Raw genomic sequence first — 17,708 nt, forward strand, 5'->3', positions numbered from 1 at the left:
ATTTTTATCATTTCCCTTTTTTTAATGGGCATGATCTCAGATTACTGAGGGCATGATTATTTGGGAATGGAGTTAACTACATTTTTGGTAACCCGTAATAAGAAGTTGCACAGTCATCTTTAATAATGTTTTTTTTTCTGTAGTAGCAAGAAATAATTGCGTATTGCCGCAAATTTAAAATAGCCATAAACTGCTAGATTGCTTCGATACACAATGCTAAACCAAGGAAACGTTATTGATGAACGAAAACACTGTCGCGCACAGCATAGCGATACTCGTGTAAATGCGCAAATACAGAATTTGCGCTACAAGGTAGCGATTTTTGTGCTGTAAAGTTTGTGAATTTTAACAGAAGTTATCGATAAGGTACCTATAGTTTTTAGGACGTGTCATACGGGTAGGCCCCCCGCTAAGCGCGGTCGCCTCGGCGCACGCAGTCAGTTTGGTTGAACCGACCACGCGCATTGCACGCGAGTGGTTGTGCCTGCGCGCACGTCGATCGTTCACCCCGAGTTCACGATCGTCAGCTGTCAAAATTTGACATTTCGTAACAGTTCACGAACGATTTACGTGTGGATTTTAGCACGATGCACTAAGTGTACACACTCAAGTATTTTGTAATAAGAACTTAGGACACCAACAGAAGTGTTTTTCTGTGTTATGGCGCGAGATTTTTTTATGAATAATTCAAGTCGCATAAAAATGTTTTGACGTTCCGCTTCGCAGGTTTCTGTGTTAGTGCTGCGATGATATTCGAATGGATCGATTTATTTGTGTTGTGTTTGACATGTAACCTAGTAATCATTTGATTTGAATTGTTGTGATTGTTGTTATGCTGGTTATCATGCCGCATTAATGTCGTTCGACGCTGATATGTCTATAATTAGCGAGCTACGATGGCTGCAAGACGACGAGTTGTTTGCACTTTCGTTGCAAAACGGTACGTTTACTTAACATTTAAATTTTGCTTGTCCAATAGGATATGTTGGTTTTACTTGTGTATACCTCTAGCCTCAGTTGGCTACTTTAAGTGTACATTGTTAAAGGTTAAATCCTATTTTCTAAGTTATGTCTAAATTGCGCAGTGTAGAAACTTTAACTATTTTGATTGAAACTTACGAAAAGATCATAAATTTGTATTGCATCGCGCAGGCTTACACAATATATTGACCAAAATCATAAAATTAATGAACGTAAGACTGTATTAGCTTCATGGATGACAATAAGTACGTTCATTGAAGATACGGTCGTTGCATTTACAGCGCATGACCATGTCTCTACATTGTACTCCGGTTATACTCAACCGACTATTTGTGCAAACTATTTCGATGTTCTGTAAATTTTATCTGCTTTGCGTTATTATTTGCAGTTACTCGCAATTAGCAGTGTTAGTATTGTGCTAATAAGCTTTATTTATCTTGGCTTCTTTTATAAAGCGAAATTTAAATTTCTGAATCTTAAAGTAAATATGGTGACTAGAATGAGACTTGTGAAATATTTACAATGCAAAGGATGTAATTCGTGTTACCAAAATGAATATGCAAATGTGAGTAATTCGTTTTCAATCAAAACTCTTCTCGCTGTAGCGGGACAGCGGCTTGATGCGAGGCGCGCCGGTAAGTAGTAGGAAATAATGCTCAAGGTGAGCTAGATTCTTGTACGCGGACCGCCTGTTTATCTTACTTGAGGACTTCATTACAAAGACGCAATATTGTTGTTGAATAACACGCGAACACTTTAAAACTTGCAATCAAACTTACTTTAACCCTTATGATTAACAAGCTAAGGAATAAGAACTTTACTGGGTTGAACATAAAATCAAAAGTCGACAAAGTTCAGGTCCGTTCTCGCAAGTAAAACTACATAGAGATATACGTCATGTTTAGAAACAGGAATCTCTAAGTTTTTTGTCATCGGTCTGCGTACTCTAACTTCAGTGCCGGTGGAATTTTGCTGCTGTTAGTTATGCTAAATAGATTGGTAACCCATTTGAGCATCTAATCAAATTGTCCGCTGGGTGGTCAGTCGATGTATTCATGTTTATTCCTCGGGATCTTCGACAACTCTGCGTAACCTGTCATGAGAATATCATCGCTTTTGCATAAATATACATGCATCCCGGTATATCTATTTTAGTATACCTAAGCGCTTTATGATTACTTTGATTTGGAGACGTGTGAGCTAATCCTTTTTTTAACAAAGTCTTTGATGTACAGACAGCAAAAGGGAGTATTTGAAAACGGAATCGGGTCAATTGTTCCGGGAAGCTTCTTAGACAATTCAATGTTCAAATAAATGTACATTACAGCATCCTTTTGAAATATTACACACTAGAAATTTTATGTTATTATCATATAGATTTGATTTAAAATTGGTTTTCGAAACCGCTTGTCTATGTGTTCCGAGAAATATAGTACTATTGTTGCTTTGCGCCCAAATTCCATTGATAATCGTAACAGTATGACACCCACGTGACAATTCGCTTGTTTTATAAAGACCCATACACACACCGTTTTTAGTTTTAAATTACACAGTTTATTCTATCGATGAGTATATGTAATGGAGAGTTAGCATCAAATGTTTATCACAGTCATGAGAAAATAATGCAGTGGAATCATTCGATATCATAGTGAGTAGTAGGTCTGAAACATAGAACTTGGAACTTGGATAAGATTTTTATCATACTATCAAAAAAACCACTTAGTGTAGATGCTTCAAATTTGATATAAAAAACAAATTAGGTAAGTATTTACGTTGATGTAACACTTACGTTAAACACAACTGTGAGAGAGATCCCGATCTAACAAACTAATGGTAATGATGATGACTAGACCAGAAATGCACCAACGAGACCCGTCTTGCATTTTTAAATAAAACTCCATTCAGTACGAAGTAAAGCCTGTTAACATAAGTGTTCTTTTTGTACAAGTAACAAAACAATGCAAGAAAACTCGTGTTTTTGAAATCAGCGACGTGTTATTAGAATCCAAGTAGGTTACGGTACTTGAACATACTCGTAATATTTGCTTTACAAACGTTGTAACTGAGACCGTCAACTTATATATAGTACCGAATAAACTGAACAATTTCGCTATTGACATTACGTATGTAAGTAACAATAACTTATCGAATCTGTAATAGAATGTTTGGCTATGATATTTCATTAATTATTTTGCAATAGATATTAAGTACAAATTAAAATAGATTTTCGAGTCATTGTGGTGGCGTCCTAAGCTGAAATGATCGCATCAGTGTCACGATGATGTCATCATGATACGTATGCCAGAGACGACTTTCGATAGAAGCATTGTATATAAACAGTACGCAGATTTCCTATATCGCGTATTGGCTCACGACTTACGTATGTCTAAAGCGGACTGTTAAAATGCCTCCAGCATTACAAACTAACTTAAGAGTCATACACTATCGGTGAGATAAAGTTTGAAGAGTCCAGGGACAGAATGATCAAAGTCACTTAGGGAGAATTGTAGGAAAAAATAATTTTTAATTTGAAAAACTTTTAAATATTGGTGAAAAAGACACGCACATATACTACCTTAAATAAAGTCAATGCAGACATAAATGTATGGAGCGCTATGTAATCCATTTTAACCAAAAATATTCATAAATCTTTGTTGCCTTTTTTACCATTTAGTCGCAAACATTTCTATGTCTAAAATTAAAGCAAAATTTTCAGGACATTGAACCCTGTTAGCCTTTTTCTGATTGAGGCAAATTACGCTCAGCGTTTACCGAACTGGGTGGCAGTGACTGAAAACGTGTTTTAAATGACTTTGATAATTCTTTCCCTGGTCTCTTCATTTATAAATTATTATCTAACAAATGAGACAGATACCTCAAAAGATTCAATTCCAAGAGTGCCTATTTCAAACGAAATTTATAATTATGCGTAAATGCGCATTACCCCCGTGAAACAACTCAGTAAATTGCAGTTTTATTAACATATTCGCCCATTCATTAAATTTCCTTTCCCAGTACTTGTTCTCATAACAGTGCCCACTAAATACAGGATAGTGTACGTTCAAGAGTCATAAGTCTTGCGAATCTCGCAACAGAGCTTTGCGGACCTTAATAACCCAGTGGATGACTAGGTAATTAAGGATAGCTACAGGCGAATTCACAGACAGAGTAATGGACTCAAATTATTATTAATATCCGCTAACTTGCCGGTCTCTTGCGCTAATGATCATTGTTGTAATTTTTTTAAGTTCAAGTAACTGCTAGTGACCATTTGTAACTATTTATCTACCATTCCATGTCACGCGTTCGTGTTCAAATACATTTTCTTTGAGAGTGGAGCAAGAGATCGCATTGTCGCATCTAGGGCTTGCATACAAGCGACATAAGGTGTATTGTAGCGTTGATGATACATAAGTATGGTTATCAATCAAGCTCGCTGCCGGCCGGTGGAATGCGACCGCGTGATAACAGACGCATCTGCTTGGAGTTGCACGTAAGCAGATGCAGCTTACATAGATAGCGGTGACTTTTCTTCATATCGGCTACCAACAACTCTATGACTCACGCTCAATGCTACTGGTTTCTCATTTATTACTCAAATTGTTCTAATTTGCTCAATCATCATCTCCTATCGTTTCGAATCAATTAGTAATAGACGTTCTGGAGGCATTCTATTCCGTTCAATACACTTATGTTGTTCACGTTATGTTCATATGTTATTAACAGTTCAATGAACTTGCGTTTAATTCGATAAGACATGCAGCACTTGTTAAAATGTAATTGATACTACAAGAGCTTTTGGTTATTTAAAATGGACTCCAAAATATTCTTCTCATACAGTATTTATTAACAGACGAAATTTATTCAAACAAAAATATAAAACAGGTAATAGGAAAATTTTAGTTCCCGACCTACCAACAATTTTACAAAAGCATTTTCAGTTTGCTAATTATAAGTGTGCGACCAAACGGAAACCTGTTTCTGGAAAGTTACCTAACATACTCCGGTCCATGTCAAAATTTAAGAACACAGTAGGATTACATCTGATACCTTTACTACGTGTTTCAAAATGCTACGGATTCGCCTGCCAATTCGTATAGGATAATCTTAATTAAATACCTAAAGGTCGTTTGAACTCTGCCCTGTGAAAGTACTTAAAACCAATATAGTCAATGCCTATTCTTATGTTTCTAATTCAAAGATTCAGTCTTTTGACTAGTTTAGGAGACAAAATTTCGTAAATTTGGTACTACTTCTTTTATATTCTGTACTTCTTTATATCCACACCTATAAATTGTATCTTTGCAGCTCTGCTCTAATTGTAGGGCAAAAGTGTTAATAAAGATATATTATTATCATAATATAAATACTGATAAACTGGAAGAAGGTGACAAAGGAAGTTCCTAGACTAATAAGAGAAGTGAGATATCCTGCTCTTAGTAATGCAATTTCATTTCATTTTATCTCGCCTTTGTAAGTCTATTTAATTCATTTCCACTTTGATACTTTTTTGTATTTTCATATTACTTGTTCCTTTGTTTGCAAAACTTTAGTTTTATCAATGCAATTATCTAGTCTATTTTACAGACTCCTAATTTATTCTTTTGTTCTAAATAAAAATTTTTGAACCGTATAGAGTATAGTGTGTAAATTTTTATGACGTAATTGGACAAATAAGGCTCTAGTTTAAAAACTTAAGTTTAGACTTTAACAAAGACAAAAGATAGAGACAAAGACAAAGAAAGAAAGTGTAGTTCTACACTGTTCAAGTAAACGTATGGTGAAGTAGAAATCACAGGTAGGTCTCCAAATAGGTAAATTCCAAACAAACCTACTAAAACTCTATACATTTCTGCGTCTATTCAAGTTCATTTAAGTAGAAAATTAACGGAGCAGAAATATGTAGGTACGCTATCGATACAGTATTTAATCAAAAATAATAAACCGCTTTGGTCAAAGGGTCCTGGCCTAAGTCTCCTACGTTTATGGCATAACGATTGTTTACTTTGGTAATATCTCTACATGGCTTTAATAGACTTATAATGCCACAAAGATGATATTTCTATTTTCAGACTAGCATTTTATTTTATTATATCACATTTGTTGTTATTTCACAGACTTTACGTTTGTCCAGTCACATGTTATTTTTAAATTAATGTAACTTAATAAATCTTTGTATTCATTAAATTAATTCTATAATTGGATATTATTTGAGTTTTTTGTGGTTGTCATATTCATATTCATGCATTTCACATGTGCAGTACAGGTTAATGGGCATAAAATTATAGTAGATAACATACACGTAAGGGCGTAGCAAATTAACCTTATTATTTAGACGTAATCAATTGACATAGATATTGTATTATTATTTCTATATTTATTATTATTAGACATAATTAAAAGTAATATATTTATGTCTTATTTTAATTTTTATTAGATAGGAATTTGTAATGGCATTTATTTAAAAGATCATTTTAAATTTTATTTATTTATTTATAAAGCAGCAGGTAAATAAATTTAACGATCATCTTTTTTAAATATTGATCCGTTTTCTCTGAGGCATAAAATAAATTAAATCAATGTATTAGTCTGTTCTGAGCTAATATTTGATTTGATTAGCTTTGATGGTTTCAAGTTGAGCTCAAAACTAAGCCAAATGAGCATTAAAAAACCTGAAACCAGGTTCGGAAATGCAAACAAATTCGCTTCTGGGGGCGCAACCAAGATTTGACCTATATGAAAATAGAGGATCAAATAATATTATCCCATTTGTAATTAGTAGTAAAAACAAACAATTTAACTAAGTTTATTTCTATGACCATGTATCAATCACTTTTATCGTTTAAAAATTCAGACAAATTGTAATTTTTTTTATGAGAGAATCTTATAATTGTTTTTCGAAGGAATGGAAAAGTTATACTTAAAAATTAATTAATCATTATTTATATCGAGTTCCTAGGTTTTCGCGATTGTTACACATAGGAAATGAAACGATTTTTCCGGATTTAAATCGCATACATTTGTTTGTTCAAACAAACCGACGTTTCGGGCCGTTTAAACGGCCCGAAAGGTCGATTTTGATTGGAAAACCAAATATACGCGATTTAAATCCGGAAAAACAGTTTCATTTCCTAATCATTTATTTATCTATTGAAGAATATTATGGTTTTTTTTTTGATATCAAGTGACGGGATGATGATGTTGTATTACCATGATTTCCATTTTCATATATTTATTGTGAAAATACTCCACTAGTTTGTTATTATTGTTGTATAAAGGTTGAGCAGAAAGAAAAATTCCTTCGATCTCACCCGAACGAATATCTTTTGCTATCTTTTAGCTTTTGCTAAGGCCACCGTTCGTAACCGACTAAGCCACAGACCAAGTCAGCAATTCTTACGAATTTCTTTTCGTGCTTGTTACAAATATTTGTATTGGGTATAAACAGGTGCTTCTTCTTCTTAAAGTGCCTCTCTACTACTGGAATTTGGACGTCAATATCCCTATCCATGGACAAACGAAACAATTGTTCTTGCTCGTGACTCCGGTCCACTCAGGTGCATTGACGGAGAAAACAACCATTTTAAACCCAATGCAAATGTCTGTAACATACACAAAGAAATTCGGACGATTTGCTGACTCGGTCTTTAATTATTAATGCAAAAAATTTAATGTAAAGCAAAAATCTAAATCCACAGCATCGACTTTGCACATTGTAACTAGCCAAATTTCGCAAAGAGTTATCATGCCCAGTTTATAGCGCGCAGTGTCAACACTACTAAATTAATGGGGGTTAAAATCAAAATAACGTTAAATTTTAGCATTTATTCACAAAATGATTATCATTAGAAATAATAGCAAATGACCAAAATACTCGCACAATATAGAGCACAAATTAAAAAACAGACTGGAAATAGACAAACCGGAGTTCGATAATCGATATTTGCAAACTATGCCAAAAAGTGTATGTGCAAAACTACTCTGCCTTGGCAATACTGACTTGGCAAACTGCAGAATTTCCCATATCATTTATTTCAGAAGAATTTTGAGAATTTAGCGGATGTTTTTTTCCTGTTCCAACCGTCAAAAGAACATCAAGCTTGACACTCTGGAATTTGGGACTGTTCTTATTAAGTGTCAAGACTCACGTGCCCTTGACCGTGTACGTATAGCTTTTATAGCTTCACCGTCACAGACTTTATAAAGTATGCGATATATCGCTGGTACTTTTTAATTTTTGGTGCCTAACATTTTGTATTTTGTGTTACTTATTTTATATTGCTATTATAATAGCAGTCAATGCCGAATTAATAACGTTCTTACATTTATTTGCTTAATTTTTTGGTCGGCTTTGTCAAAGGTCGACAATCCGCATTCTTGGAACGGGTTTCTGGATTTTTTGCTTTTATGAATTTATTATTTTAGCAGCATAAAATACTTGTGTGTTGTATGATACAATACAATTGTAAGTAACTCAACTTGTGTTAATAATAAAGTTGGTATCTTCTTTCTTTGAGGCCATTCAGCTCTTTGACCACACAGATATATTAAGTCATTTAAAACGAATAAAACCATTTGGACTAGTGTAGTGTTAGTATATGATTAAATTAAATAGGGCCAGTGACACTGAAAAAAAAGATTACAAGGTAAGAAAATTGCCAGTGGGTGAATTCGTAGTTTACTTTGTTTATTTATGATTAAGTGAAAGTCGCTAATTAGTCTTGTATTTGGCTAGATTGTAATGTACTTATAATGTACTGTACTGGTGATTGACTTGTAGACTCTCTAAACAAGAGAATGATTTTCACACGTTCAAGAAAAAGAATTTCACTATTTTCGTCTACTCTCCCTTGTAATATGCAAACACGTTTGTCCATTAGGCAGCCATTATTTGCTTTACGAAAGCGTGGTCACTCCAGTAAGCTGGCGTCATAGAGAAAGAACAATTTGTTTACCAACGTGCATTAGAAAGTGAGAATTTCCTCAAAATAAATTATTATGCTTCGCTTCCGTAATTGGCAATTAAAATAGCGCATACGTAACATACACGCCAAGTTTCCAAAGCTAACGCAAATAAGTTCAACAAAAATTATTCCCAGGTACAAATCGATTTTAGAATCGATCGAATCGAATTTAGGTCAGAGGATATGCAGAACACGGATTGTTATGAATAGGGTATCGGCAAACAGGAGCAAACTAGAATAAAGTAGGACAAAATGCGATTGCATACGTACGGGTAGAAAAATCAATGACTCTCACTTTGTCGGAAAAGTTAGAGTAAAACACTTGTAAATCGCGTTGTGTGATGTGAACCGATGACAAGATATTTTAAAAATATGACAAAAATGTTAGGAGCAGACAAGGATGAAGGTACGTAAATAAGAAAACACATGTATCTTGAATTAAATTTGCATTTTTTGTGAATTTTATAATCACATTTGTATGTCATGCAATTGTACTTTGCGGTTTTAGCGTAATTGTCACTTTACTTTCATTTAACGGGAAAGCTAAATTGGAAACTGCTTTTTCTGTAAATATCTCATGTGTTAAACTTTTTTAGCGGCTGCGTTCTGTACTCTTTTGGCTATACTCAATCAGGACCACCCAAGTGCAAAATAAGAACACGATTGTTATTTTGTTGATAATATCTCTAAAAGTTCAAATTGAAACTGAACCGATTAAATCTACGATAAGACATTAAATGCTTTTTCATAGATTCAAGATAAAACTGTTTGCAAATAAATATTTTTATTTTGATCAGATGATACTTAATTTGTTTTATATATGACTTGTATGTATATATTATTTATTAAAATTACTTATTACATATAAGTCGACTACCAAATTTTGACTTATGGTAGTTTATTATTCTCATTTTAAGTATAGCACCAACCTACTATTATTTTTCTGTTCGGCCCAAAGGTTGACTATTAGATAATGCCTTATGGCATTAAGTCCGCCATTTGTATTTCTATTGTGCCAAGGGGTTTAAATAAATATTTTTATAAACATTATTAACATACTTTAATATTTTTTAAGCGCTTTATTGATGTAAAAAAAGAGTTTATGTTGAAAACTTGCTTGTCGTTGTTTATATTCTAAATTCGAGTATAACTGTTAAACGCCACTGTTAAAGCTCACACTCTAAGCGCATTTGTGCTCTGCATCCGATTCGCTTTCGGTTTGAAGCCGAGATCTAGAAAACTCGGACCCACTAAGGATCCGACAATCCGAATCCGAGAAAATACAAATATCGTTTTTTATACCTATAGATAAAATGATCCCTGTGACATTTGGACTGTGATTTCACGGATTCGGAACTGACTGAACTCTAAGGGTTAGAACATTATGTTGAACGTTATAGCGCATGTGTCTCCGGGCAAACGTTTATCCTAGGATAACAGGTTATCCGGTTAAATTTCGGCTATGATTATTATCGCCAGTCATCGGACATGCGGAACATTGGTATTCGACTTGTACTCTTTATATCTATACACATGAAAAGTGTCTAGGGATTAAGTTTTAACTTAAATACGGTAATCAAATATTTAACAAAAAAAACATTGATCCCTAGACACTTTTAGTGTGTATAAATTATGTACTTCGTAGGTATCGCTATGGAGCGAAGTCGTCAAACAAATGGTATTTTTTTACTTTGGTCAACCAAGTGAAAATATCAAAACGAGGCACTGTTGGATGAAACACAGTCCTTCTCCGTTTTGCTTTGTGAGATAATGGACCTAAATGTACTGTGCTCCTAATCACACGTGTTAAAGAACAAAGACTTATGCGTAATCCCTCGAAATCATTATCACGATCTTCATTGTGTACGAATTAGTGTCACAGTGTTTTCCATAACAAAAACCAGTCGGATGATTATGCTAATCAGAAGCGCAACAAGGAAGAATTACTGTCAATCGAGATATCAGCATTAACTATACGTAGTTTCGTAAGAACACGGCCAAGTTCTTCATTTTTTTCAAACACGGCAGACAAGATCTTTAAAAAATGTAATTTTTTTTTTATCAGTATAGGTGTGTACATGTAGACAGATAGAATTTACTTAAACACACACAGAGGCGCATACACACACACACACACACACACACACACACACACACACACACTTACACACACACACACACACACACATGTGCGCGCGCACACACAACCATACACATACTTTGACTGCCTCCGTGGTCGAACGGTTACAATGCCGGACTGCCATACAGAGGTCCCAAGTTCGATTCCCGGGCCTGAAGAAGTATTTGTATGGCCTACATTCATTTTTCTCGTGAGCTTGGGTGTAATTTGTACCACAAATTACGTGTGTGTCCATGGCACCCGCGACACAGGGTTTCTCTAGTCCCTAGTCCCGCTAGGATTGAGTGCGTTATTACATACGCACTTAAGTCACAAACACAATTACACGCACAAATTCCGTAGATACATTGACAGTTTCACATTCACATTCGGTTCAGCTCGATTTCCAGATGTGGTAATCAACTTTTAAAATTCTTTGAACGCATTCAAGGCAAAATATCCTATCTACAATATTTAAAATACTTTTGCCTCCGTGTCCCAAAGTCATGAGACGCCCTGTATACATAGATATATACTATTCACATAAATGTAAAATTCATGTACTTTGCTAATATTTTCAGTGAAAGTGTATGTATACCTTTACGGACAAAAACTTAAAGATAAACACAACTTAGTGTACTTAAACTTAAATACTATTAATAGTATTTACAAAAAAAATGTCAAAACTGTTTATCTTCAATAAAACAAAAATTCTCAACGCTGCGCCTCTATTTCACATTCATTTCGTCACCACTGTCAGTTTTTTTAATGAATCCGAAGAGAACTTGGCGGTTATTCAGCCTGTTATATTTTGATTAAGTCTTTGGGGCTTAAATTATTTTCGTTGTATATGTAGTTCACTACCTTGGTTTATGAGTCTTAATATGTCGGCATAAGAACTAGTATTATTTTGTTCATTTGCTGAGCATAGTATTGTATCGTCGTGACTTATTACGAACATAATCATGATACATTCAATTGTTCGTAAATATCATGATATGACAACTACCTATTGAAATCCGTTAGACCCCTGCACTTGGCTAAATAGAGTCCATTATCATCTGAGACTGGATGAATTTGCAAAAACCGATGAAGGTAAAAGAAGCCGTATATTGTAAATCCTTTTATTTTTGTAGCAAAAAGACATAGCTTTTTTCTTTTTAATGAGTGGTGGATTATGGTGTGGGATAAAAAAACTTCGAGGAGATATGAAGCTTATAATTTAAATGTAAATAAAAAACTGCCGGAGACAGATTTACTGTTTTATTTATGTTGCTCTGTGTCGTTCCGTTTTAGGCGAGATTAAAGTATACAGCAGTTTTTTCCCCACACATTTCTTAGAAGCATACATGTGGTTTTACATTGACGATAATGACTCATTTCTCGATATTGGCAAAGTCAAAGTGTATCATGTAAACGTATCATCGTATACAGGTTGTGATAAAAAATTCGTACGTTATTTCAGTTTGTAATCGCACAGGGGTTTACAACATTTTTTATCAAATGATAATTTCAAATCGATGAACAAGGAAATGTTCTTATACCAATAGGTTTTCCTTATCACGTGTGTACGATGAATGAAAAACATAATTTTTTTCTTTTATTAAAAAAAGTGAGTGCATCACTTTCGCCTTGAAAAGGGCTAAGTTATAGCGTTCGGGGAATAAGTCTAAGTGTGGTAAAATGTTGTGCGAATCTGTGGAATATTCTCAATATAGGGTTGGAACCTCAGCCTACATCCTACTACTACTATGATGAAAAACAATGGAATATTAAAGTTGAGTGAGAGTCGTATTCTAGAACTCTACTCAATGCTCAAGTCAGGATTTGAGTATGGTTTTGAGCACTCGAAATCATACTCAAGTCCCTGCCATTAGAGTCGTATTTCCAGTGTTTGTATTTCCATTGCAATCCTGACTTGAGCATCGAGTAGAGTTCTAGAATACGACCCTTAGAGTTTTCATTTTGAATGAATTACTCCAGCCAGTAAAATAGCTACGAAGACATTGCAAACTGATGAATTAAAAGATTTTCAAAATATTCGAATAACGGTACACAAATAGTAGTGTTACATAGTTAGGTACGTAATAATTGTGTAATTTTTAACTACATCAGTTAGTACCGTAGAAGCCAATAGTTAAATAATGTTCCCACGATTTTAAATGAAATGAAATGATTTTTATTTGTATTTGCAAGTATAATTAGAAACTGTCGCGGGTCGCATCACGTGTTTTTACGTTTATAAAAATAGCAAAATTCTTATAATATTTTCGTAGGAAATAGTCAATGAGATTACAAAACATTTCGCGAATATAATAGTAAAAGTTAAACTGTTATCGGACATTTCTATTTTGAACTTACATTACATGTCCGTATTATACATACTGTACATACCTAATTGTTAAAACACTGATTCAGAGCGTTTGCTTCAAGGAACCAGGCCTTTTTACTTTATTTTTAAACTAAAAAGAGCGATATTTCACATAAATGATGATGAATATCTTAGCAAATAATAATAAATGTATATTAAAACCGATGGAAACGACCGTTGGAACCAGAGAATTTTGTTTTAGAGACTCCGTTTAGGAAGACGAAATGTGAGCAGACCTCCAGCGAGATGGTCGGACAGAATTAAAAAGACGGCACAGCGAAACTAGAGCATAATCGCCGCAAACTGATGACAGTGGACATCATTCCAAGGGGTATATCGACTGTGAACTGGCAACTATCTCAATTTTCTAAATATTTTACTTTTTAATACCATTTCATACTATTTCATGCTCCATAGCGTTGCTGGAAATTCCTTCTCAGATACATTTAATTTAAACTTCTTACCAGATGCTATATAAATGACGCAAATAATTTTTTTCTTCACCCTGTAAAATTGTCAAAATTGAGGTTGCCAGTTCACAGTTGATACGTCTAACAGTGGCATCAATAATAATATGCTGAGATGACAAAGTAGAAGTAGACTTATATTAAAATATGATAAGACATTTACTTAATATTTGTACCATATTAAGATTTTGTGATATGCTTATATATGAAGTAGATATTCATTAGCTCCAACTTATGTGAATTTGCAAAAGAATTTGCTATACGAGATTCAATTACGTTGCTGAAGCTTAATAATAATTACGATGTTATTCCCATTTACGCATGCGCACGATCTGTGGAATGACTCACTGAACACAGAGACATTATATTCGCTGATTGCGTACTAACTACCACATATCTAAGTACATTATTCAAACCCGACCAACCATTGCACCTACACATCGTTTGTACAATAACACTCAACAAAATATAACATTAAAAAATTTGATTCAAAATAGTTCATGTTTATAATGGAGTGTGCTAAAATTCATTTCACACCGCAACTAATATCGCAGGATGTTGCCCACGCGCAGCACTCAAGGCGTTCGAGTGCTCGAATCAATGGCCGCCATTGTACATCTAGGCGTTATTGAGACCCATCTAGGGATCAGGCCGTGAGAATCGGACTGGCAGTTTCGCTACGGCTCAAGTGATGAGAGACAGAAACAGTGCAGAAGACGTAAGCCTTTCTAAACCATCGTTTGTTGGAAACCGTATAAATTTATGGAGTCTACCAGTGATATAGTCAAATTAGCGTGATGGCTTGTACTCATGAAATTGCAATTTTTTTGATGGACTAAATTCTGATTAACTAAATTTTTTATCAGGTTAGGCCAACAGATAACTTTGTGACATTGACTTAAAAAATATGTGTCAATTTTAATACGTCAGTGTTAGAACTATCCACAGTAAGACATTTTGATAAAGTTACACTTAGTTGCCCTTAGCTAGTGGCCTCAAAAAACGTAATCTAATACGTGACGAGATTCAGATCACCATCACCAACACCAGATCATAAAAATAGCGTCAAAGTAAAAACTTTCCGGGTGAAAAAGCTATGAAAAGACCATTGCGGCTACTTCTAAACTTCAATTACTCTAAGCCGCTTTGTTAGCCACAAGGCATTAACAGTAACTGTTAAACACATAAAACGTTGATGTCGTCGTCGTTTTGTGAAATGGCATAAGCGACATTTTGAAAAAAATCAGATGTTCATGTTTTAGGTTTTAACGACAATTTTAAAATAGTTACGTCCGGTTTTACTATCGATTTTAAAACTTTGATTTTTTCGAAATGTCGCTTATGGCCTTTCTACTAAACACAGACGATATGAGCCCGTTTTGTACCCTGTAAAACGCCTGGAGCAAGAATCTATAAAACAAACATTAAATTAAGCAAGGTTACGCTTTACGATTGCATTGTTATATCAAATATTAATGCTTATTTTTAACGTTACAACTACTGGACCAAATGAAAACGTACTTGTATTGTTCGGAAATAACAGTGGGCCTTTATAAAATTAAATTAAAAACTGAGTCTGAAGTTTCACGAAAAATTTAATTAAACAGCGTTTTCGTAAATGAAAAAGGAGTTTTGATGAACACCATATCGAATAGAAAAAAGGATGTTGGACTCGACCGAAGGATCGAAGGATCTTGTTCGACCTTATTCTTAACATTATGTTAAAAACAAATATTGTACAAAGGCGAGAATTAATTAAATGGGTCACTTAAATGGAAGATAAATGAAAGGTATCGTTTCGATGTCTGCCGAGGATGTTCAACACAGAAACTTGGTGAGACCTTCGGAAACCGTGCTTTTATGTGGTATAACATGACTTATACTCGAGAATACTCGAGATGATACAGAACAAGGAATGAACAAGGCTAATCAAAATCGAGAGCGGCTCAGGAAACTTACTTACTTAGTAGTCCCAGTAATTTCACTCTACACTACATTCATAATGGCTCAGATATACTAGGACCTTACTTTTATTCACAGGCATTAGTTCTGAGTGCTTTTGTGCATTTGCATTTCTACTATCGTTGAACCATGGCCCATTTCAATTACATACATATTGATTTACTTAATTATTCATGTGTTTTAATTAAGATAATATACAGGTAAGGTAAAAAAGACAATAAAAACTTAACTAGTAGAAAGTATAACTAGGGTTTTTAAATTATATGAATAAAATTGTGCCCAAGATGCTGACTGCGTTCCCCCTTTCTATTGCTATGCTAATGCGTTGGGCAAGGTAGCTGCCAGCCCTTGGGCTTCCCAGACAGTCAATTAATTTTTTCGATAAAATTTTGTGCAGATGAAGGGCACTGGGACCCCACGGGCCAAGGGTTTCGACTCCAAAGGCTGTAAATAGGTGGTCGAAGCGGAGATCCTGGTACTTATTACTTTTTATTATTTCCGCCAGCTCAGCTGCGGAACTAGCCCTCTTGCTGGTGTGCTGGAGATGGGATGGGGCAAGTGTGTCGGCACATATGGCATCCCACACCGGCGCCCGAGATATACTCAAAGTAACGAGAGTAATTCCGTCCGGGCGTTTGCCATCTGTTCACGATATGTCGCTTGGTTCGAGAATAGCGGGCACGTTAACAGTGGCTAAGGCCCGGCGGCTGATGTCGTTGAGGGCTGCATAGCGATAGTAAATAAATATAATAGAAAGCGAAGTTATCAAATGATTGAGAATTTACCTACGAGAAGTTGGATCACATTTAATAAATTAATTGCAAATGCCGTAGATACATTGAGAATTTTAATATTTTTTTAAAAATAAATTGTATAATGGAACGATTTGCTTATAAACCAAGGTCGGTTTTTTTAACACACTCATAGCCCCGCACTAGGGAAAACCCTGTATCGAGGATGCCATGGACACACACATGGACAATCACAAAATACACCCAAACTCACGAGATAAATAAATGTAGGCCGTACACATATTTCTCCCGGTCTGGGAATCGAATAATACTAAATAAGGTATTAAAAGTTTTAAATAAAACTAAGTGACGGGACAATAAAGTCGTGTGTCTGGTGGTAAGCGACACGTCATTCCATAACAGTTGCAGTGCCGATCTGAGGAGCATAGCCTCTGCGCCCGTCACCCTGAGGCATAGTTGTCTCAAGTGCCTGTAATTTCACCAGCACTCTTTCACAAGGAGCTCTAGTGTCACGATGGGTCTTGCGCAATATTGAGAGTAACGCTCAGTCTATTTGAATTTTATTGTAGAAGCTATAAATAACAAACTAGGGGAAAGGTGAAGGAAAAGAAGAAGAAAGAAGAAGGAAAGGCAGTAACAAAAACAATGGTATAAAAAAAGGTATAAGAATGTAAAAACACTCCCAAACTTAAATTACGTACGGATATGCTTATGGATGAATATAAAGTAGACACTTATCTCAAAAGTACCTGTATTCGTACGTAGGTATATTGCTGCTTTATAAGCAGTTAGGTTTACATAACTGAAGGACACGTCATTTCTATTCGGGAATTTTGTAAGGAGTGGCGACGGAACGAAGCAAAGTTAAGAATGACGAAGAAAAATTAAAGAACGATTCAAAATTTCAAAAGTAAGTGGCCAGGAACCGGAGAAAAGGATGATAAAATTTGGGATGACGATGACAGAGGTCGTATCGTCACAATACTACTACTAACTACTGACTTCCAGCCGTCTGGTCACAAAATGCACAAAGATGAAGGCGTAGTTGAGCCTAATGCAATTTTCACTTGCGCTGGCGGTAAAGCCCGAAGG

The 17,708-nt window shown here is 34.9% G+C and overlaps 1 protein-coding gene across 2 annotated transcripts in view; it reads left to right on the forward strand.

The window, feature by feature from the left end:
• The first annotated feature begins 409 nt into the window (after positions 1–409).
• LOC113239343 (stAR-related lipid transfer protein 13) overlaps positions 410–17,708 on the forward strand; it is a 217,324-nt gene continuing 200,025 nt past the window's right edge. For both annotated transcript variants that reach the window (XM_026476291.1, XM_026476292.1), the window contains exon 1: positions 410–940. In XM_026476291.1, the coding sequence (XP_026332076.1) occupies positions 856–940 (85 nt within the window). In that variant the 5' untranslated portion in view covers positions 410–855. The remainder of the gene's footprint in view (positions 941–17,708) is intronic.

The sequence above is a fragment of the Hyposmocoma kahamanoa genome, unplaced genomic scaffold, assembly GCF_003589595.1.
Source record: "Hyposmocoma kahamanoa isolate Upper Pololo Valley unplaced genomic scaffold, ASM358959v1 99879, whole genome shotgun sequence".
Classification (NCBI taxonomy): domain Eukaryota; kingdom Metazoa; phylum Arthropoda; class Insecta; order Lepidoptera; family Cosmopterigidae; genus Hyposmocoma; species Hyposmocoma kahamanoa.